Source organism: Panthera tigris, chromosome B4 (genome assembly GCF_018350195.1).
Source record: "Panthera tigris isolate Pti1 chromosome B4, P.tigris_Pti1_mat1.1, whole genome shotgun sequence".
In the NCBI taxonomy this organism is placed as follows: Eukaryota; Metazoa; Chordata; class Mammalia; order Carnivora; family Felidae; genus Panthera; species Panthera tigris.
Genome location: NC_056666.1, coordinates 54,146,515 through 54,166,971, shown reverse-complemented (window position 1 = coordinate 54,166,971; position 20,457 = coordinate 54,146,515). Strand labels below are relative to the sequence as shown.

The following is a 20,457-nucleotide window of genomic DNA, read 5'->3' as shown; positions in this document are numbered from 1 at the left end:
TAAATTCATACCCTATTGTGTCCTACAGCTTAATTAGTATATGAAGCTACATGAGTTAGATGAACCCACATGAGATTTTGTCATGTAATGTGTAAAAAGGAGAATGTTGGGTGATATTTGACACTTTTCTCAGGGGAAAGCAGGGTTGAGTTTTTTTAGTAATCTTTTGGTTTCAGTCTCTGATACTCAAGCTGCAACAGGTAACATGGGACTTCTGGGCTTTGGTTAGTTGGTTGAAGACTGTTGTTCAGTAAATATTTATTGTTTATTTAGGCATTGTGAAGAGCTATCACATACCAGAAAATACAAAGTAGCAACGTTGAAGCCTGAGTAACGGACCTCGGCAGCCCCAACTCAACTTGGCTTAACTCAGACTCACCAAACCTGATCCCAGACTCTGCTCCCTGGGCTTGCTACAGCTCTCTGATCCTGGAATCCTCTTCAGTTCCAGCTAGGATGCTGTGTCAGGCACTCCACAGATTTGGTCAAAAACTGGTACGCGGACCTACGCTGAAGGAACCGGTGGCTGAGAATGACCCACGGAGAAGCCTGAACACTCTGGATTTAGTGGCCCTGGGTGTGGGCCGCACACTGGGTGTAGGTGTGTTTGTCCTGGCTTGTGAGGTGGTCAGAAATCAAGCAGGGCCATCTTTTGTGATTTGTGTTTTGGTGGCCGGCCTATTTTCTATGTTGATTGGGCTGTACTATGCAGAGATTAGTGCCCGGGTTCCCCATTCTGGCTTGGCATATATCTACAGTCATGTCATTATAGGTGAGCTCTGGGCTTTCATCACTGGCTGGAACCTCCTCCTCTCCATTGGTGCTAATGCAGTCATTTTTTTCCACATATTCTTCTTAGCTTTTGAGCACCTGCGTGTGACCCTGCATGAAATTATCTTACCACATGTTTCCCACCTCCTAGAAGACAATCTAGACTTCATTATTATGTTTCTTCTGTGGTATCTCACAGAGTTGTGGTATATTTGCATTTCCTCAGTTATCAAAATGTTCACATTGGTAAAAATTTTGGTTCTAAGCTTTGTCATCATCTCTGGCTTCATTAAAGGGCACCTGTACAACTGGAAGCTCACAGAAGAGGACTATGCAATGGCTGGACTCAATGACACCTCCAGCTTGGGCCCTCTGGGCTCTGGAGGGTTTGTGTCTTTTGGCTTTGAGGGGATTCTCCGTGGAGCAGCTACGTGTTTCTATGTATTTATAGGTTTTGAGGAAATTGTTACTAGAGTTGGAGAAGCCCAGAACCCCCAACGTTCCATCCCCAGGAGCATTGTGATTTCACTGTTCATCTGCTTTGTGCTGTATTTTGGTGTCTCTTTAGCACTTACACTTATGGTGCCTTACTACAAGCTTAAACCTGGGAGCATCTTGCCTGAGGCATTTCTCCTTATAGGCTGGGCCCCTGCCTACTATGTGGTAGTGTTTGTATTTTTGTTTTTTTTTTTTAGAAATAGGTCTGACCTTATTTTATTCACATATCAACTGTTACACAATATGGCAGTAGATGGTCTCCTGTTCCCTGTCTGTACCAGGATCCTTACCTGGAATATCCCCCAGCGTGGGATTATTGTAATTTTTTACATTATTGCAATAATCATGATCTTCTTCTTTGGACTCACTGATCTTATGGACCTCATGCTTATTGGGTCCCTGATGTCTTACTCCATGGTTGCTATTTGTGTTCTCATCATCAGGTATCAGCCTGAGAGGAGGAATGGGGGAAATGAATCAGAGGTGCAGGAGGAGAATGGACATACAGTAGAGAGGCTGACTCTACAGGGACTACTTTTTCCAGGCAGCTTTACCCCCACTCCACTCTCTGGCCGGGTTGTCTATGTTTGTTCCTCACTGCTTGCTCTGCTGCTAATTCTCCTTTGCCTGGTGCTGGCCCAGTGGCCAGTTCTGCTTTCTGGAGACCCAGTGTGGATTTCAGTGTCTGTGCTGCTCCTGGTTCTCATCACTGGGATCACTGGGGTCATCTGGAGACAGCCACAGAGCTCTAGTCCCCTTCACTTTAAGGTCCCTGCTCTGCCTTTCCTCCCACTACTGAGCGTCTTTGTGAATGTTTGCCTTATGATGCAGATGTCAGCTGCCACCTGGGCCCGATTTGGTGTCTGGATGCTGATTGGGTTTGCTATCTACTTCAGCTATGGGATCCAGTACAGCCTGGTCTCTAACTGAACTTAAACTAGGTCCAAAACTGTAGACCTTGAACTCAGTAGTTCCAGTATCTATTATTTTTATTATTATTTTTTACTTATCTAATTTTCCGTTGTGCCTGTAGCTTCTCACTGGCTTTTAAAAATATATTATTAAAAATGGGGCACCGGGGTGGCTCAGTCAGTTAAGCATTTGACTTCAAAGCTCAGGTCATGATCTCATGGTTTGTGACTTCGAGCCCCATGTTGGGCTCTATGTTAATAGCTCAGAGCCTGGAGCCTGTTCTGATTTTGTGTCTCCCTCTCTCTCTCCCCCTCCCCACTCACACTCTATCTCTCTCTGTCTCTCAAAAATAAACATTAAAAAATATAAAAATATTATTTAAAAAACTATAAAAAATGTTTTTCTTTTCTTTGATAAAATATACAGTAGTGGTGGGGTGCCTGGCTGGCTCAGTCAGTAAAACATGTGACTCTGGAACTAAGGGGTGATGAGTTAGAGCCCCGCATTGGGTGTAGAGTTTACTTAAAAAATATGCAGTAGCAGAATTACTGGATTACAGAGTATTTCTATTTTTAATTTTTTGAGGAACCTGCATACTGCTTTCCATAGTGGCTGAACCAATTTACATTCCTACCAATAGTACATGAGGATTCCTTTCTCTCCTGATCCTGGCCAACATTTTTTTTTCTTGTCTTTTTGATTTTAGTCATTCTGACAGGTATGAAGTGATATCTTATTGTAGTATTAATATACATTTCCCTGATGATTACTCGGAGTAAATATCTTTCCCTGTGTCTATTGACCATCTGTATGTCTCTTTGGAAAAATGTATATTTAGATAGTCTGACCATATTTTTAATTGGATTACTTGGTTTTCTGGTGCTGACTTGTATAAGTTATTTATGTGTTTTGGATATTAACCCCTTATTTGATTTATCATTTACAAATATCTTCTCCTGTTCAGTAGGTAGCCTTTTTGTTTTGTTGATGGTGTCCTTTTCAGGGCAAAAAAATTTAGTTACATGAATTAAAAAAGATAGATGCATCCCTATGTTTATTGCAGCATTATTTATAAAATCCAAGATATGTGGGGGAAAAAGATGAAATATGGCCCAAGCCATTATGGAGCGTATCTTCTAATCCAAGGGGTAAAGTATAGCTGTAACACAAAGTAGAAAGTGTTGTCATAAGGGAAATGCAAATAATGTGTCTTGGGCATTCAGAGTGCAGGATGATCATTTGTGGCTGGCACAGTGACTAGTAAAATGAAAGAAGACTTGGTAGAGGAATGGCCTTTGAGTGGGCTCTCTACAAGGATGGATAGGATTTTGTCACATGTGGGCAAGAGGGAGGAACTTAGGCACAGAGAACAATAGGAAAAGCACAAGAAATGAAGCAGTGTCAGAGCACACTGAGCATGCAGTGTAGCCTGAGCCTTGGCTGTGAGAGGGGACAACAGAATGTGCACAGGTGGATTGGAGCCAGAGCTTTCCTCTGAGCACAAAGCACTTTGGCTTTGAACCCACTACCCATGCTGAATATTCCTGGAGTTGGTTCTTCTACTTGGAAATATCTCCATTCTTGGACTTTAAATTTCAGTACTGTTGTCTGCTTTATTCCACCTGCTCTGAAAGTGCACAGCTGAGACCCAAGTGTCTTGGGTTCTGGTGTTGTTCCACCATGAACTATCAATGTGACCTTGAACAAACTGCTCAGTTCCATCAATGCTCTGCTTATTTATCTGTAACATGAAAGGTCAGGACTGATCATTTCTAAAGTTTCATTTACTTAAAAATTCTAGGACTTCTGATTCTTCTTTCCTTTACTTTCTCCACTAGATCTCTCTACTGTGTGGGGTCTGAATGTGAATCCCACCCACTTTTCACTACAGCCCATTGTTGGTGCTGTAGAGCTCCAATAAATAATACCCCATTTTACCCTCCTCTGTTTAGAACCAAGTGATAATCAAGATATAGAGACATATGATTAAATAATCAGCCACAACCTAATTGGTTTGCCAAGCCCACATCATTAAATTAGACAGACTTACTCCTCATCACAAGAAGTGCTGGACACACCCTGCCTCCCATCAAAAGAGACAGTCCGCTTTTATTAGATTTTCTGTTGTATGAGCAAGTTGGCATGCAAGTGTCCTGTGGACAAGTTGGTTCTGGATTAATAAAGAAAATCAACACAAGAATGGAAGGGGATGAGCTGGGCATACTCACAGTTGTCTCTTCAACTCACTAATCAAATTATCAGTGAAAGAGGGTGTGGAGAGAGGCCAGGAATAGTAATCTGCTCAGTGATGGCTAAAACTTCAGCTCCTGCAGCTCACTTGGAGGGCTTGTGAAAACCTGCTCCCAGTGTTTGGAATTCAGTACATCTGGGGCGGGGGGGGCAGAACTTGTACTTCTAACAGTTTCCAGGTGATACTGATGCTGCTGGTCCAGGGACCACACTTTGAAAACCAAGGCTCCAGCTGAAGTCCCTCCACATGTAAAAATGAAGGGAAGCAAACAAAGTGCCCTTTTAACATCTACCTTCATTTTTGAAACATTTAGATTAAAATACCATCATTAATCTTTTCACAGTGGGGAAATCATAGTGAATGATTTCACAGTGCATATGTAGATCAAATCACCACAATGTACACTTTAAATATCTTACAGTTTTATATGTCAGTTATACCTCATTATGGCTGAAAGTAAATATATATATACCACATGTCTCTGTGTGTCTTTATTTATTTTATTCCCTGATTGAAGATCATAGGTTATGAGTGTATCTTGTTCACTCCTCCTGAGCATCCAGCTGGGGCCAGGAGCATAATGAGTATATAATAAATTCATGTTGAATTGAACTGAGCCTTACACATTTCTTTGGTACTGAAAATTCTCTTTCCTTTCAGTCTACCACTGTGCTACTCTTTTAATACTATCTTTTGGGGACTTCCTTGACAAATAGCTTTTCTTTATGTCCAGAACTATATCTTGAACTCTATGTGGAGCTATACCCAGCATCTAGAACTGTACCCAGGCACTTCTAGTTTTTCCTTTGTGTGGCTCTGCCTGAGTTATGGTGACTGTCCTGTATGTTCCATCATATTGGAGTCTTGTTCAGGGCAAGGAGTAAGTTCTCCCCTTCCTCTAGACCCAAGAGTAAGAACAGTGTTGTTCCTTCATAGAGAAACAGGGAAAATACAACCCTGGACAGGAGAATGCCTGACATGACCTCTCCTGGTCCTGCTCCATCTGTTTCTGTGGCATGTGTGGAGGGGCTGGAAATAGTGAAATTGATAGAAGACCCAATTGCTCTACCTGACTTCAGGGAATCACTGAAGAGGACACTGGATACCAGCTCCTTTAGATGCTTTGTTGAGAGACTGGTATATAATTTTGTGAGATAATCTAAGATTCTTTGGGGAGAGAGAAGTTTTCCCCCAAGTGGGGAGAAGCACAGACTGAAATAGGAATTGGGAACTGGATAGGGATGAAGGCATCATTACGTTGTAAGGGAAGGTGTGAGTAGAAACTGAGAAAGATGTATTGGTCAAGAGACACTGGAGGTGTACGCCTGTGGAGAAATTTGGGAAATAAAAGATGGATAAAAGAATTGGAAAAGAAATGGGGCAGCAATTCCAGGCTACATGGACCTTTAAGAGTCATGAAAGAATGGGACTTTTGTGAGGGATGTGTTGCTTCACATTTTAAGGGAAATTATGGAACAGGTTTGTGCCGTGTATTGTGCCCTGGAGCGAGATTCCTGAATCAGGAAAGGGTGAGATATGGGTTCTCATTGTCATCTGGAAGATAGACAGACAGAAGGATGTGGACACATAGACTCTTCATGGGAAAGAGTTGTGTCAACTGCTATCGTCATCTAGGCCCTTGCTCTTTGACGTGTGCTCCATGGACCAGAAGCATGGCTATCACGTGGGAACATGCTAGAAATGCAGAATCTGAGGCCCCACCCAGACCTACTGAATCAGAATCTACATTTTTAACAGACTTCCAAGTGATCTGTATGCTCTTTCCAGTTTGAGAGGCACTAGCCTTACATGATGGATGATAGGTGTCTGGCCTCAGATGAGCCTATGGAAGATTTGAAAACTTTGGAACTGGGAACACAAGAGGAGGGGCCTAGGCTTGGAAATTGAATTTCGACTAGAGAGAGAAGGGTGGGGGCCCTGACTGCCCTCCTGTCCCCAGGCCTCTCACACCAGTCACTGTGTTAGGATTTGTCACTATGCCCACTTTAGGAAAATGTCTGCTGTGCCCACGCTGGAGTCTGCCTGGTCCTCAGGGGCTCTCCTGGGGCAAGCATCTCATGGGTCAGGACTGATGCCAATTCTGTTTCCTCTACTTCATATGATGGCCTGAAAGGGATTGTAGAGGCCATATTATTCATGACGAGACTCAGGGTTGTACTCTCCTAATCAAATGAGTGATAACTTGATGATACTAATTGAGGAGGTTATAGAGGTTGGGGGGATTAAAGTTGGAGTTCTTAATTTTCTGTCCTGGAAATTAGGATATTTTCATCCTTCAAAAACTTTCAAAAACTTTAAGGAGAGACCAGATGACTGCACAAGATGACTAAATCAATTATTTTTAAGGAAAATTTTGAAGTTTTTAAATAGTTAATAACAAAATATATGAGACCTATAATTACAGGGACCTGGGATGATTGGCAATGCATCAGTGTTACCAGGTGGGCATTTGAGAATTTTCTTCAGTCTTTGAGGGTTTGTGTACCTCACCCCAATCAGAGTGAGTGTAAAGAGGGACCAGTATGGAAGGAAAACAGATTGAGATAGAAGATGAAGAAGAATTTCTGAGATTAGACAGTGACCAGGGGATATGGGAGGGAGCAGGCTCTCTGGCCATGCACATGGCTGTCTCACTTGGGTTTGGAATGACTCAGATGGGCTCCTGTCCAGAAACAGGGTAATGTACAAAATGAGCTCTCAAAATCTTTTTCATCTCAAGAATTCTCCAGTCAACTCCTGAAATAAAAGGCTGGGATGGATATTTGGTGTATATCAGGTGGCGAGGCATGGGAATGATGAATGGCAGAAGAAAAAAACAATTTATTAGATCATTGAAATCTGAAAATTTTAAAACACGGATTGGATGTAGGAGAATAAATTGCATGTTACAGTTCAAATAAGAGTTTTAGGTTTCCATGTTATTCCTCTCTCTATGTATTTATCTTGTCTCATTGATGAGATTTAAAAACCTCCTAAGGGAAAAGAACATCTCTCTTTTATATATGGCTTGTTTATATCTGCAATGCCCCCCAAACGGTGACAAAAATAATAACTACCTTTGGCTGAGTAGTATGCTCTCTATTTTGCTCAATTATTTTACATAGTCACCTATTTCATACAAGAATTGTATGAGGTGAGAATTATTATGCTCATATTACCAAAGTTGAAACTAATGCTCAGAGTGGTTAAATAATTGCTGCAGGTGAGTTGTGAAGCTAGGAGTTGTGCTGAGTTTGAGCAAAACATATGCAACTAAGCCCTGAGCTACACTCTCTGTGGGGTGGTGGCTCAAAAGGGGTAGAAGATCACTGAAACTTGATGGCATAGAGGTAATTGAAGGGCAGTGGATAATTCCAAATAGTGAGTCATGAGAAAATAATTTCTTTTTGTTTTGTAGAGTGTAGTTGGAGAAACACTTAGTGACACATGCAAGCTTCTATTCAGACATTTTCTCATTCCCCATCACTGTCCCCAACCCTTCAGTCAGGAGCTTGGACTCCTCACCCAGGAATGAGGCTGGGCACATACATTCATAAAGCACCTCATTAAAGTTATGTATGTGCTTAGTATATGGACATGTTTATTTTATTTTATTTTTTAAATTTACATCCAAATTAGTTAGCATATAGTGCAACAATGATTTCCAGAGTAGATTCCTTAATGACCCTTACCCATTTAGCCCATCCCCCATCCCAGAACCTCTCCAGTAACCCTCTGTTTTTTCTCCATTTTTAAGAGTCTCTTCTGTTTTGTCCCCCTCCCTGTTTTTATATTATTTTTGTATCCCTTCCCTTATGTTCATCTGTTCTGTGTCTTAAAGTCCTCATATGACTGAAGTCATATGATATTTGTTTTTGACTGACTAATTTCACTTAGCATAATACCCTCCAGTTCCATCCACGTAGTTGCAAATGGCAAGATTTCATTCTTTTTGATTGCTGAGTAATACTCCATTGTGTATATATATACCACATCTTCTTTATCCATTCATCCATCGATGGACATTTGGGCTCTTTCCATACTTTGGCTATTGTTGATAGTGCTGCTATAAACATTGGGGTGTATGTGTCCTTTCAAAAGAGCATACCTGGATCCCTTGGATAAATACCTAGTAGTGCAATTGCTGGGTCATAGGGTAGTACTATTTTTAATTTTTTGAGGAAACTCCACACTGTTTTCCAGAGTGCTGCATCAGCTTGCATTCCCACCAGCAGTGCAAAAGAGTTCCTCTTTCTCTGCATCCTTTCTCATTGCTCATTTTATTGGCATTTTATTTGTTGTTGCCTGAGTTGTTAATGTTAGCCATTCTGACAGGTGTAAGGTGGTATCTCATTGTGGTTATGATTTGTATTTCCCTGATGATGAGTGATGTTGAGCATTTTTTTTTTCATATGTCGGTTGGTCATCTGGATGTCTTCTTTGGAGAAGTGTCTATTCATGCCTTTTGCCAATTTCTTTACTGGTTTGTTTTTGGGTGCTGAGTTTGATAAATTTTTACAGATTTTGGATACTAACCCTTTATCTGATATGTCGTTTGGAAATATCTTCTCCCATTCTATCGGTTACCATTTAGTTTTGCTGATTGTTTCCTTCACTGTGCAGAAGATTTTTATTTTGAAGAGATCCCAGTAGTTCATTTTTGCTTTTGTTTCCCTTGCCTCTGGAGACGTGTTGAGTAAGAACTTGCTATGGTCAAGATCAAAGAGGTTTTTGCCTGCTTTCTCCTTGAGGATTTTGATGGCTTCCTGTCTTACATTTAGGTTTTTAATCCATTTTGAATTTGTTTTTGTGTATAGTGTAAGAAAGTGGTCAAGGATCATTCTTCTGCATGTCGCTATCCAGTTTTCCCAGCACCACTTGCTGAAGAGACTGTCTTTATTCCAATGGATATTCTTTCCTGCTTTGTCAAAGATTAGCTGACCATATGTTTGTGGGTCCATTTCTGGGTTCTCTTTTATGTTCCATTGATCTGAGTGTTTTTGTGCCAGTACCATACTGTCTTCATGATTACAGCTTTGTAGTATAGCTTGATGTTTGGGATTGTGATGCATCCTGCTTTGCTTTTCTTTTTCAAGATTGCTTTGGCTATTTGGGGTCTTTTCTTGTTCCATACAAATTTTAGGATTGTTTTCTATAGCTCTGTGAAGAATGCTGGTATTATTTTGATAGGGATTCCATTGAATATGTAGATTGCTTTGGGTAGTATTGACATTTTAACAATATTTGTTCTTCCTATCCATGAGCATGGAACCTTTTTGCATTTTTTTGTGTGTCTTCTTCAATTCATTTCATAAGGTTATAGAATTCAGTGTATAGATTTTTCACCTCTTTGGTTAGATTTATTCCCAGCTATTTTATGATTTTTGGTTCAATTGTAAATGGGATCGATTCCTTGATTTCTCTTTCTGTCGCTTCATTGTTGGTGTATAGGAATGCAACCGATTTCTGTGTATTGATTTTATATCCTGCAACTTTGCTGAATTCATACATCAGTTATAGCAGTTTTTTGGTGGCATATTTTGGGTTTTCCATATAGGGTATCATGTCATCTGTGAAGAGTGAAAGTTTTACCTCCTCCTGGCTGATTTGGATGCCATTTATTTTTTTGGGTTGTCTGATTGCAGAAGCGAAGACTTCCAATACTATGTTGAATAACAGTGGTGAGAGTGGACATCCCTGTCTTATTCCTGACCTTAGGGGTAAAGCTCTCAGTTTTTCCCCAATGAGGATGATATTAGCGTTGGGTCTTTCATATATGGCTTTTATGATCTCGAGGTATGCTCCTTCTGTCCCTACTTTCTTGAGGGTTTTTATCAAGAAAGGATGCTGTATTTTATCAAATCCTTTCTCTGCATCTATTGAGAGGATCATATGGTTCTTGTCCATTCTTTTATTGATGTGATGAATCATGGTAATTGTTTTGTGGATATTGAACCAGCCTTGCATTGCAGGTATAAATCCCACTTTGTCATGGTGAATAATTCTTTTAATGTATTCTTGTATCCGATTGGCTAATGTCTTGTTGAGGATTTTTGCATCCATGTTGATCAGGGAAATTGGTCTATAGTTCTCCTTTTTTAGTGAGGTCTCTGCTTTTGGAATCAAGGTCATCCTGGCTTCATAGAAAGTTTGGAAGTTTTCCTTCCATTTCTATTTTTTGGAACAGCTTCAAGAGAATAGGTGTTGGGGCGCCTGGGTGGCGCAGTCGGTTAAGCGTCCGACTTCAGCCAGGTCACGATCTCGAGGTCCGTGAGTTCGAGCCCCGCGTCAGGCTCTGGGCTGATGGCTCGGAGCCTGGAGCCTGTTTCCGATTCTGTGTCTCCCTCTCTCTCTGCCCCTCCCCCATTCATGCTCTGTCTCTCTCTGTCCCAAAAATAAATAAAAAACGTTGAAAAAAAATTAAAAAAAAAAAAAAAGAGAGAATAGGTGTTAACACTTCCTTAAGTGTTTGGTAGAATTCCCCTGGAAAGCCATCTGGCCCTGGACTCTTGTGTTTTTTTTGGGAGATTTTTGATTACTAATTCGATTTCTTTACTGGTTATCGGTCTGTTCAAATGTTCAATTTCTGTTTCAGTTTTGGTAGTGTATATGTTTCTAGGAATTTGTCCATTTATTCCAGATTTCCCATTTTATTGATGTGTAATTGCTCATAATATTCTTTTATTATTTGTATTTCTTCTCTGTTGGTTGTGATCTCTCCTCTTTCATTCTTGATTTTATTTATTTGGATCCTTTCCTTTTTCTTTTGACCAAAATGGCTAGTGGTTTATAAATTTTGTTAATTCTTTCAAAAGAAACATCTTCTGCTTTCACTGATCTGTTCTACTGTTTTTTTTTTTGTTGTTGTTAGTTTGTTTGTTTTGATAGAATTAATTTCTGCTCTAATTTTTATTATTCCTGTCTTCTGGTTTTGGTTTTATTTGCTGTTCTTTTTCTAGTTCTTTAAGGTGTAAGTTTGCGTTGTATATCTGAGACCTTTCTTCCTTCTTTAGGAAGGCCTGGATTGCTATATAATTCCCTCTTATGACTGCCTTTGCTGTGGCCCAGAGGTTTTGGGCTGTGGTGTTTTTTCATTTTCATTGGCTTCCATGTACTTTTTAATTTTGTCTTTAACCTCTTCATTAACCCATTCATTCTTTAGTAGGATGTTCTTTAGTCTCCAATATTTATTACATTTCCAAATTTTTTCTTGTGGTTGATTTCGAGTTTCATAGCATTGTTGTCTGAAAACATGCACGGTATGATTTCGATCTTTTTGTAGTTGCTGAGGGCTGATTTGTATCCCAGTATGTGATCTATTCTGGAGAACATTCCATGTACACTGGAGAAGAATGTATATTCTGTTGCTTTAGGATGCAATGTTCTGAGTATATCTGGTCCAGTGTATCATTCAAAGCCATTGTTTCCTTGTTGATTTTCTGATTAGATGATCTGTCCATTGCTGTGAGTGGGGTGTTGAAGTCCCCTACTATTATGGTATTATTATCAATGAGTTTCTTTATGTTTGTGAATAATTGACTTATATATTTGTGTGCCCTCACATTTGGGTGTAAATGTTTACAGCTATTAGGTCCTCTGATGGATAGAGTCCTTAATTATGATATACTTCCCTTCTTCGTGCCTTGTTACAGTCTTTATTTTAAAGTCTAGATTGTTACAGTCTTTATTTTAAAGTCTAGATTGTCTGATGTAAGTATGGCTACTCTGGCTTTCTTTTGTTGACAATTAGCATGGTAGATGCTTCTCCATCCCCTACTTTCAATCTGAAGGTGTCTTTAGGCCTAAAGTCAGCCTCTTTTAAACAGTATGTAGATGGATACTGTTTTCTTATCCATTCTTTTACCCTATATCTTTTGATTGGAGCATCTAGTCCATTGACGTTTAGAGTGAGTACTGAAAGATATGAATTTATTGCCATTATGTTGTTTGTAGAACTGGAGTTTCTGGTGGTGTTCTCTGGTCCTTTCTAGTATTTGTTGCTTTTGGTCTTTTTTTTTTTCCCATCTTTTCTCCCCTCAGAGAGTTCTCCTTAAAATTTCTTGCAGTGCTGGTTTAGTGGTCATGAATTCCTTTAAATTTTTTTGTCTGGGAAACTTTTAATCTCTCCTTTTATTTTCAAAGACAGCCTTGCTGGATAAAGAATCCTTGGCTGCATATTTTTTTATGATTCAGCACATTAAATGTATCCTGCCACTCTTTTGTGGCCTGCCATGTTTCTGTGGATAGGTCTGCTGCAAACCTGATTTGTCTTCCCTTGTAGGTAAAGGACTTTTTATCCTTGCTACCTTCATGATTCTTTCCTTGCCTGAGCATTTTGTGAATTTGACCGTGATATGCCTTGTTCATAGTTGGTTTTTGTTGAATCTAATGGGAGTCCTCTGTGCTTCCTGGATTTTGATGTCTGTTACTTTCCCCAGGTTAGGAAAATTTTCTGCTATGATTTGCTCACAAAACATTTCTACCCCTTTTTCTCTCTCTTCATCTTCTGGGTCCCCTAAGATTCTGATGTTGTTCCTTTTTAATGAGTCACTGATTTCTCTAATTTTTAAATCATGCTCTTTTGCCTTAGTCTCTCTCCTTTTTTCTGCTTCATTATTCTCCATAAGTTTGTCTTCTATATCACTAATTTGCTCATCTGCCTCACCATCCTTGCCGCCGTGGCATCCACTCAAGATTGAAGCGCAGTTATAGAATTTTTTATTTCATCCTGACTAGCTTTTACTTCTTTTATCTCCACAGAGAGGGATTCTAATCTATTTTTGACTCCAGCTAGTACTATTATCATGATTCTAAATTCTGATTCATACATCTTGCTTGTATCTGTGTTGGTGAAGTCCCTGGCTGTTGTTTATTCCTGCTCTTTCTTTTATGGTGAATTCCTTTATTTCCTCATTTTGATGGGAGAAAAGGAAATAATGAGGGTAAAAAAAATTAAAATTAAAACATTAAAAACAACACACACACACAAATACACACACAAAATCAAATAAATGGTGCTAGATCCTAGGTGTGTTTTGGCCCAGGTTTTGAAAAGGGCTTAAAAGATTAGAGAGAAAAGGGGGGGGGGGGCGGAAAGGAAATCATTTCAAAATTTGACAAAATGAATACACTGAAATAGAATAAAATGAAATGATGTAATAAAACAGAATTTGAAAAATTTACAAAAAAGTAAAAAATATATAGTTAAAAAATTTAAAAAATATATTTTTAATAAGCCTAGAAAATAAAAATAGATTTTTTTCACATTCTGTATTGAAGAAAAAGAAAAGATACAAAAAGAGATAGGAAAAAAGAAAATTGAATAGATGGACCAGCGAACAGACTAAAATATGATTGAAATTACTGTATTTTCCCGTAGAAGTTCAACTATGGAGCAGTTTATAGTTGTAAACTAAGTAGGCGAAGAGACTTATGTTCCTGAAGACCGAGGTTGGTCCAGTATGTGGGACTTAGTGTAATGGCTCTGTTCTCCACTAGATGGCACTGCTTAGCTTACTGGGGTGGATTTTTGTGGCAGGTGTATGTGTGTATGCGCATGCATGGGAGAGGTGAAAATGGCGTCACCCAGCTATCCAGTCTCCGGTAATGGAGCTCTGCTCTCCCTGATTAGCAATCGCACACCTGTCCTTTGTCTTCAGCTTCTGTACATTCCCCACTTTTACACTGTGACCAAGCCCCAGGCAACACCTCCCTCCTGAGTTTTATCTCAGAAGCAGCTGTGTTTCCCGACCCCTTACTTATGAGGGACTGTGGCTGTAACTTGCTCAGATATTCTGTGGAAGGGTCTCACAGAGCAATGGCCGGGTGCTGGCTGCACCCAAGAACATTTGTAGGACCATGCTGCTGTCAATGCCCAGAGACTGTGGCTGGACGTCAGCTCACCCGAAAAACAGTTCTCCTGATTCTGTAGCAGCAGCATTTCAGGGATTATGGAAAATCACAACACATCTGGCACTAGGCTTCATCCTTAATGACTTTGTTATAGCACCAGAGAATTTGGTTGTTCTCCTGGGTCCACTGAGGCCTTTGCATGTAGGGGGTGTTACAAAGCCTCTAGCATATGTCCTCCCAGCAGGAGAACTGCCTCTCCCCATGTGGCCTGAAGACACCTAGACTTCACTCTGCTCCTGGGGATTTGCCCTTCTCACCAGAGCACTGCCAGGTATCAAGCTGGGGAGTTTCAGATTCTGTGCTCTCCCTGTTTATAGTCAATGGAATTTAAACCCTCTCCTTTCTCCCTTTTTAGTTCAGGCCCTGTGGCTGTTTCCACTTTTCTACTTTCTCTCCAGCTGCTTTTAGGGGACTGCTTTTCCTGTATTCTCCCTCACACACATACACACACCATCTCCATCCTCTCTTCACAGGCGAAAACAGCTCCCTACCCTCTGTAGCTTCTCTCTCCCCCAGTTCACCTCTCTATGCTGTGTACCTGCTGAGTTCCATGGTTCAGGTTGTGCAGATTGTTGTGTTAATCCTCAAATCAGTTTTCTAGGTGTGCATGATGGTTTAGTGTTGGTCTGGCTATATTTCATGGACACAAGAAAAACTTCCATGCTGTTCTGCCATCTTGCCTCCTCCTCCCCTCATGGGTCACATATGAAGGGCCATCTTTGGATCACATGACTGCTGAGCTGCTTCTGAGGGATAAGCTCTCCCACAGTGGGAGCCATTGCAGGGCTCATGCACTGCGCAATTCTGTTCTGTATGCACATGTGGTATCTCCCTGGGTCCCTGCACTTGCAGTTCTGCAGGCACCTTGGATATGGGTAGGTCTCCTCTTCTGAAGCCACAGCTTGTCTAGTCTTGGTGGGAGATGCTGTGGAGTCCTTGCCATGCATGTCACAGGTGTGCTTCTCCTGGATGTGCTTTCTAAAGTGGGTTCTGGTCACCCTTCACCCGCTGCCCAGAGCCCCTGCGGCCCCTGTGACTGCCCAACCTCTTGTACCACTGTCTTCCCCTCCCCCACCAGCTCACACAGCTAAAGATGCTCAGGAGGCTCAGGGGCACCACTGCGGGCATCTCCATAGCACCTGAGGAGTGCTGGCTGCAGGCCTTGTCTGTGGATGGCCTGATGACTTAGGATGTTGTAACCATCTGGAACTCCTTGGCGCAAGGTCACAAGTGTAGGGCCCCTTTCTCTTTGTCTTCTCCCAGGAAGTTGCTACCTAAGCCACAGTGACCATTGAGATTGGGGCTACCATGGTAGTGGCATGGCTGCAGAGATGGTGAACGCAGATAAAAAGGTGCGGCCTGGGCATGTTGTGGGGACACTGGTGGGGGCAAGGGTGGAGACTTCAGATTGGCTGTGTCCATTGTGAAGTGGGAGGCTGGGCCAGGGGCACAGAAACAAGGGCAGCAGCAGTGCGGCAGACTCCTGGGTGTCAGTGAGAACCCAGAGCAGGTCCACCTGGAGAAGCCCTGCCATGGGGACTGGGGCCTGGCTGGTGGGGCTGCCACGGCTTGGAATGGAATACCCTGGGAGGCAAAAAGGGAACTGGAGCTCAGTCCTGACCTGAAAGGGGTTCTGGGTGTGACTCTGGTGGGTGGAAGGTATTCATGAGGCTGCCCACTCCAGGTAAGTCCAGGCCCTGCGAGGGAAGAGGGTTGCAGCAGTGTGCTAGGGAATACATGGAACATGGCTTTGGCTACTGACAAGCCCGAAGGGGCTCAGGTGGAGCCAGGGGCACAAGCCCTGAAGGGCCCAACCCTGGCCTGCCTGACTGGGTCAAGCTTAAAGCGTGGCCCGAGGGCCCCCAGGCTGCCTGAGCACCTCTGCTGGACTATGGGAGGTAGGGAAGGATCCTGAGCCAGTTTTTTCATTACCTGGTGATTGTCTGGGGCCCTATTATTTCCCCAGCCACTCACCTCTACCCAAGACAGTGAATAGCACAGGGAGAAAGGGGTAAAGATTGGTTTTGGGACCTGATACAAGAATACACAGACCCTCCCCTGCACTTCCCCTGAAGTAGATGCATACTTGGGAAAACTCCCAGCCCAAGGCAGAGGAAGATAGCCTAGGAATATTGCAACAGACACAAATTAAATCCCCAGGTCTCCCTTCCCCAGTGTTCTGTCCTGAGAGCCATCCTTCCAATTCCTGTCTCCTTTGCCTCTAGGAATTTTGGCTCTTTAGTCCTGGCTGGGCCACTCATCCACCACCCAGCATAGAACCTGGAACAAAAGAGGTGCCCAATTAGTGCCTTTGGTCCATGACTACTGGAGATGTGTTAGGGCAGAGTCAATGTGATTTGTAGGCTTTCCTCAGTTGGAGGTTCTTCATGACATCTGTAGCAGTTCTTTCTGTTCAAATTTCAATGTTCTGTCTTAGTACAGTTAAGATTCTGTCCCTTTAGGGTCCTGCTGCTACTCTTTTCTTCCTTCCCTCCATCTCCACTGCAGTGTTTAAGGAACCTAATTTAGGGTTTAGGGAAATCTAAGCACTATTAAGAGAAGGAAGTGGTGCCTCTTTTCCATGAGACTGGTGGCTTCTTGGGCCCATCTCATCTGCATTTGGCCCTTGGTCTTTAAGTAGGCCTTATGTTCTCCATCTATGAAAAGTCTTGGCTTCTGTTTGAGGATTAACATTCTCGGAAATGTCCTTTGGTCACTGTTTCAGAGTCTTGGAAGCACCACGTTTTGAATGTCTAGAGCAGGAAGCTCTCTAGGTAGAAACTATATCTTTTTCTTTACTCCCTCCAACAAAATGCCCAATGCATGTTCAGTTAGAATATGCTATGAATGCTGAGGTGACTGTGTCAGGAAATCCCTTGAGGTGAAGCTTAAGCAAATTCCCTTTTAGTTTTAATCCTGGAGTGAAGTGAATGATGAATGAGGGAGTGGGGATGTGTGGTGCTGATAGAGAAACCTAGTAGGAGATTGTGAGAGGTGTCTTTGGTGGTGCGTCTATCCTTGTTTACAGGACTGCTGAGTGGGCTCCTTAGCTGAAACTAGGACTGGCCTCCAAATCACCACAGGCTGGTTCCACATGGCTCCCCACACTCTCTTCCTGGCAACCAGGACCTCCTCCATACACTGAAAAGCTTGTTTACTTCTAAAAGCAGATATTGGGTCAACAAAGTCTCCAACAAGTCCCATTTAAGCCCTCAGTCCACTTCATCACCAATGCAGGGTCTCACTTGTCTTCCTTTGCCCATTTCCAGCTTTCCTCCAGGATTCTGCCTAATCCACCTCCTTCACAGTTCCCTACCCTTCTCATGAGCCCTCCTCTCAGGCACACCAGCCCTCTGATGGCCCCACCTCCTGATGGCTCTGCTTTCCTGAGGGCCTGGCCTCCCCAGTGCCCCAACTCCCTGAGGGCTCCCTCTAAGCTCCACCCCAAGTCCTGACTCTGCTAGGCCAAGCTCCTTCCCTCTCCCTTGGCTTGACTTGCACTTCTTTCTCAGGTCTTTCTCCTCTAATACAGAAACAGCCCATGGGTAAGTGATTTCTCATGTTTATGGAGTTGACATGAAAACTGAGACAGAGCCAGAGAGGAAGAAGTCTGGGCACAAAGTGCAGCTGCTGTGAAAGCCCTGTGGGGTTTAAGCAGAGGATATTATATGGCATCAGAGCTAGACAGTGGATTGGGAGAGGGGGCTGCAGAGAGGCCTTGTGAGTTTGGGAAGGGCAGGTGGGTTTGCTGGGGTCAGAGAGATTTGGAGGCCTACATTCTGTTCTCCTCCATGCCAGAAAGGTTCTCAGCTCTGCTGAGGAAAATATGAAGTAGGGGAAATTATTCCTGGAGGACATTATTCTCCTCCAGAGTCCTTCCCACCTCTTTGTCCTTACCTGTCCTTCCTGGCCTTTCCTTTCTGACCTGGTGCACAGCTTGCTTTATTCATCTTTGTCTTCCCCACAGGGCCCAGCACAGAGTATGCTTAGATATGTTCCTTGAATTAATGAAGATTCTTCTTCCTGTCTCTGATGTCTCTTTCATATTTTGCAACACTTTCTCATGGGAGATTCTGAGAGTCTCTGAGTCCTATCTTCTTAAGGAGGACATTGCTGTGGACCTTGCAGAATAGCAGGTCTAGTTTGATAAGGTGGTCCACCATCACCAGAGGGGATGTGAGGGGTTTATTCCTAGTTATTCAAGGATCTAGATATCTATTTTTACTGCTGAAGGGATCTCCGTGCCTTTCTTATCTAATTAAAAAAAGTTGCATGGTGTGTAAGCCATACAGAGAAAGACAGATACCATATGTTTTCACTCTTATGTGGAGCCTGAGAAACTTAACAGAAACCCATGGGGGAGGGGAAGGAAAAAAAAAAAAAGAGGTTAGAGTGGGAGAGAGCCAAAGCATAAGAGACTCTTAAAAACTGAGAACAAACTGAGGGTTGATAGGGGGTGGGAGGGAGGGGAGGGTGGGTGATGGGTATTGAGGAGGGCACCTTTTGGGATGAGCACTGGGTGTTGTATGGAAACCAATTTGACAATAAATTTCATATATTGAAAAAAAAAAGTTGCATGGTGGGGATTGATTATAGGCCAGGTCAGGCTGTAGGAGGCAAGATTACCAAGTTCTCCTGGGTGTGGCCGCTTAGTGGTCTTTTAAACACTTTAAGAAGGCTTCTCTGTGGTCCCAAATATATTATAAATGAGTGAGTGCTAAATAACCTTGAAACTTGGTGGCTTTGTTCTTTCTCTTGGATTCTATCAATTTCATGTACATGATAGGCATAGTTCATTGATTGATGAAGTCTTGAAGGAGAAGCCTGAGATAGGTCTGTCTTCCTGGGTTTCCAAGAGGAAAAAGAGTTTGCTGTTATCTCAGAACATATTTGAAACTCTTTAACTTTAAAGGCCTTGGGAGTCTTAAACTATTCTCCACCCTCCACCCTCCCCAGTGCCATGTACACTATGGGCTGTACCCAACACCAGAAGCCCAGATAACACTTACCCATGCACAAAACCTGTATTATTGATTATATGGCAGATGTCAATTCCTAAGTTGCCTCTCTCATTTCCTCTAGCAGTTATTTATTGGGCAACTTCTCTCCATTACCAATTGATAGTGTTATGTTCTTCTAGAAGCAGATTCATTTTAACCTTAGTTTAAGCAAAATCGTGTGGAAAGGCCAATTTCCTTCACATGTATCCACTAAATTGACAAATATAATTTTTAGAATATATTTTTGTTTTATCATCATCATTTTTTTCTTGTATATCCCAGAAATGACAGAGTTGGGATTAGAAAGAACTGGGGAAGAGGGATAAAGAGTGTCCCTTAAAAAGTAGTGTAGATTATGTTGCCTGAGCTGGGGTAAGTAGGATGAGTCTTGAGGGAGAAGTCATGATACATGTTTCATATGACTCAGATGATCTAGTGTCTTTCCTACAACAAAACAAAGCAAAACAAATTAACTTTTCAAGGCAGATGGTGACAGTGTGGAGCAGCTACCTGGGGCTATGAGAGGAACCAAGCCCTGTGTGTTGAGAGAGGACAGAGAGAAAGAGACACCTGAGTATTTACATGGAGGACAGGAGGACACATTTGAAGATATGAAGTAAGGTGACCAGAGAGAGTCAGTCTTTCCTAAGGCACCTTGTATGCAGTGTATTACTGAGGGTATATATTGGGAGGAAGTATATGGAAGAAGGAGCCATAACCTCTGACCACTCACAACTGCTATTCTGAAAGTGGAGACAGGATGTAGTGTTGTGTGGGACCACTGGATGGATATTCAGGATCAGATTCTTACAAGGAAAGGAAGGATCTAGGAGAAAATATCAAAGCTGCTTAACATGACTTTTTAGAAAAAAATGATTGTGGCTCAGTGCTCATTGTGGCTCATTGCTTTGTGGCTCAGCACAAAGGTGCTCCTATGTTGTTCGTTTTTATTTTTGTTTTTTTTTGTTTGTTTTGAAAATAAGGTGGAAAAGCAGATGGATTTCCTTCTACTGCTTTCTCCTGAGAACTTTTATTAGGTGTTCTGTGTTGACAGGATTTGGAGTTGGGAAGAAAGAGTAGTCAATTGTAGGGGAAACAGAGAAGAAATTGATT

At 42.1% G+C, this 20,457-nt stretch overlaps 2 protein-coding genes across 2 annotated transcripts in view; both read left to right on the top strand.

Moving 5' to 3' along the window:
• The window catches only part of LOC122240309 (cationic amino acid transporter 3-like), a 110,266-nt gene extending 107,916 nt beyond the window's left edge, over window positions 1–2,350 (top strand). The window contains exon 2 of the mRNA XM_042991896.1: window positions 274–2,350. Within this exon, the coding sequence (XP_042847830.1) occupies window positions 457–2,199 (1,743 nt within the window). The 5' untranslated portion in view covers window positions 274–456 and the 3' untranslated portion in view covers window positions 2,200–2,350. The remainder of the gene's footprint in view (window positions 1–273) is intronic.
• Window positions 525–20,457, top strand: part of LOC102966745 (cationic amino acid transporter 3-like) — a 39,361-nt gene continuing 19,428 nt past the window's right edge. Inside the window, exon 1 of the mRNA XM_042991892.1 lies at window positions 525–597. The gene's annotated coding sequence lies outside the window, so the exon portion shown is untranslated. The remainder of the gene's footprint in view (window positions 598–20,457) is intronic.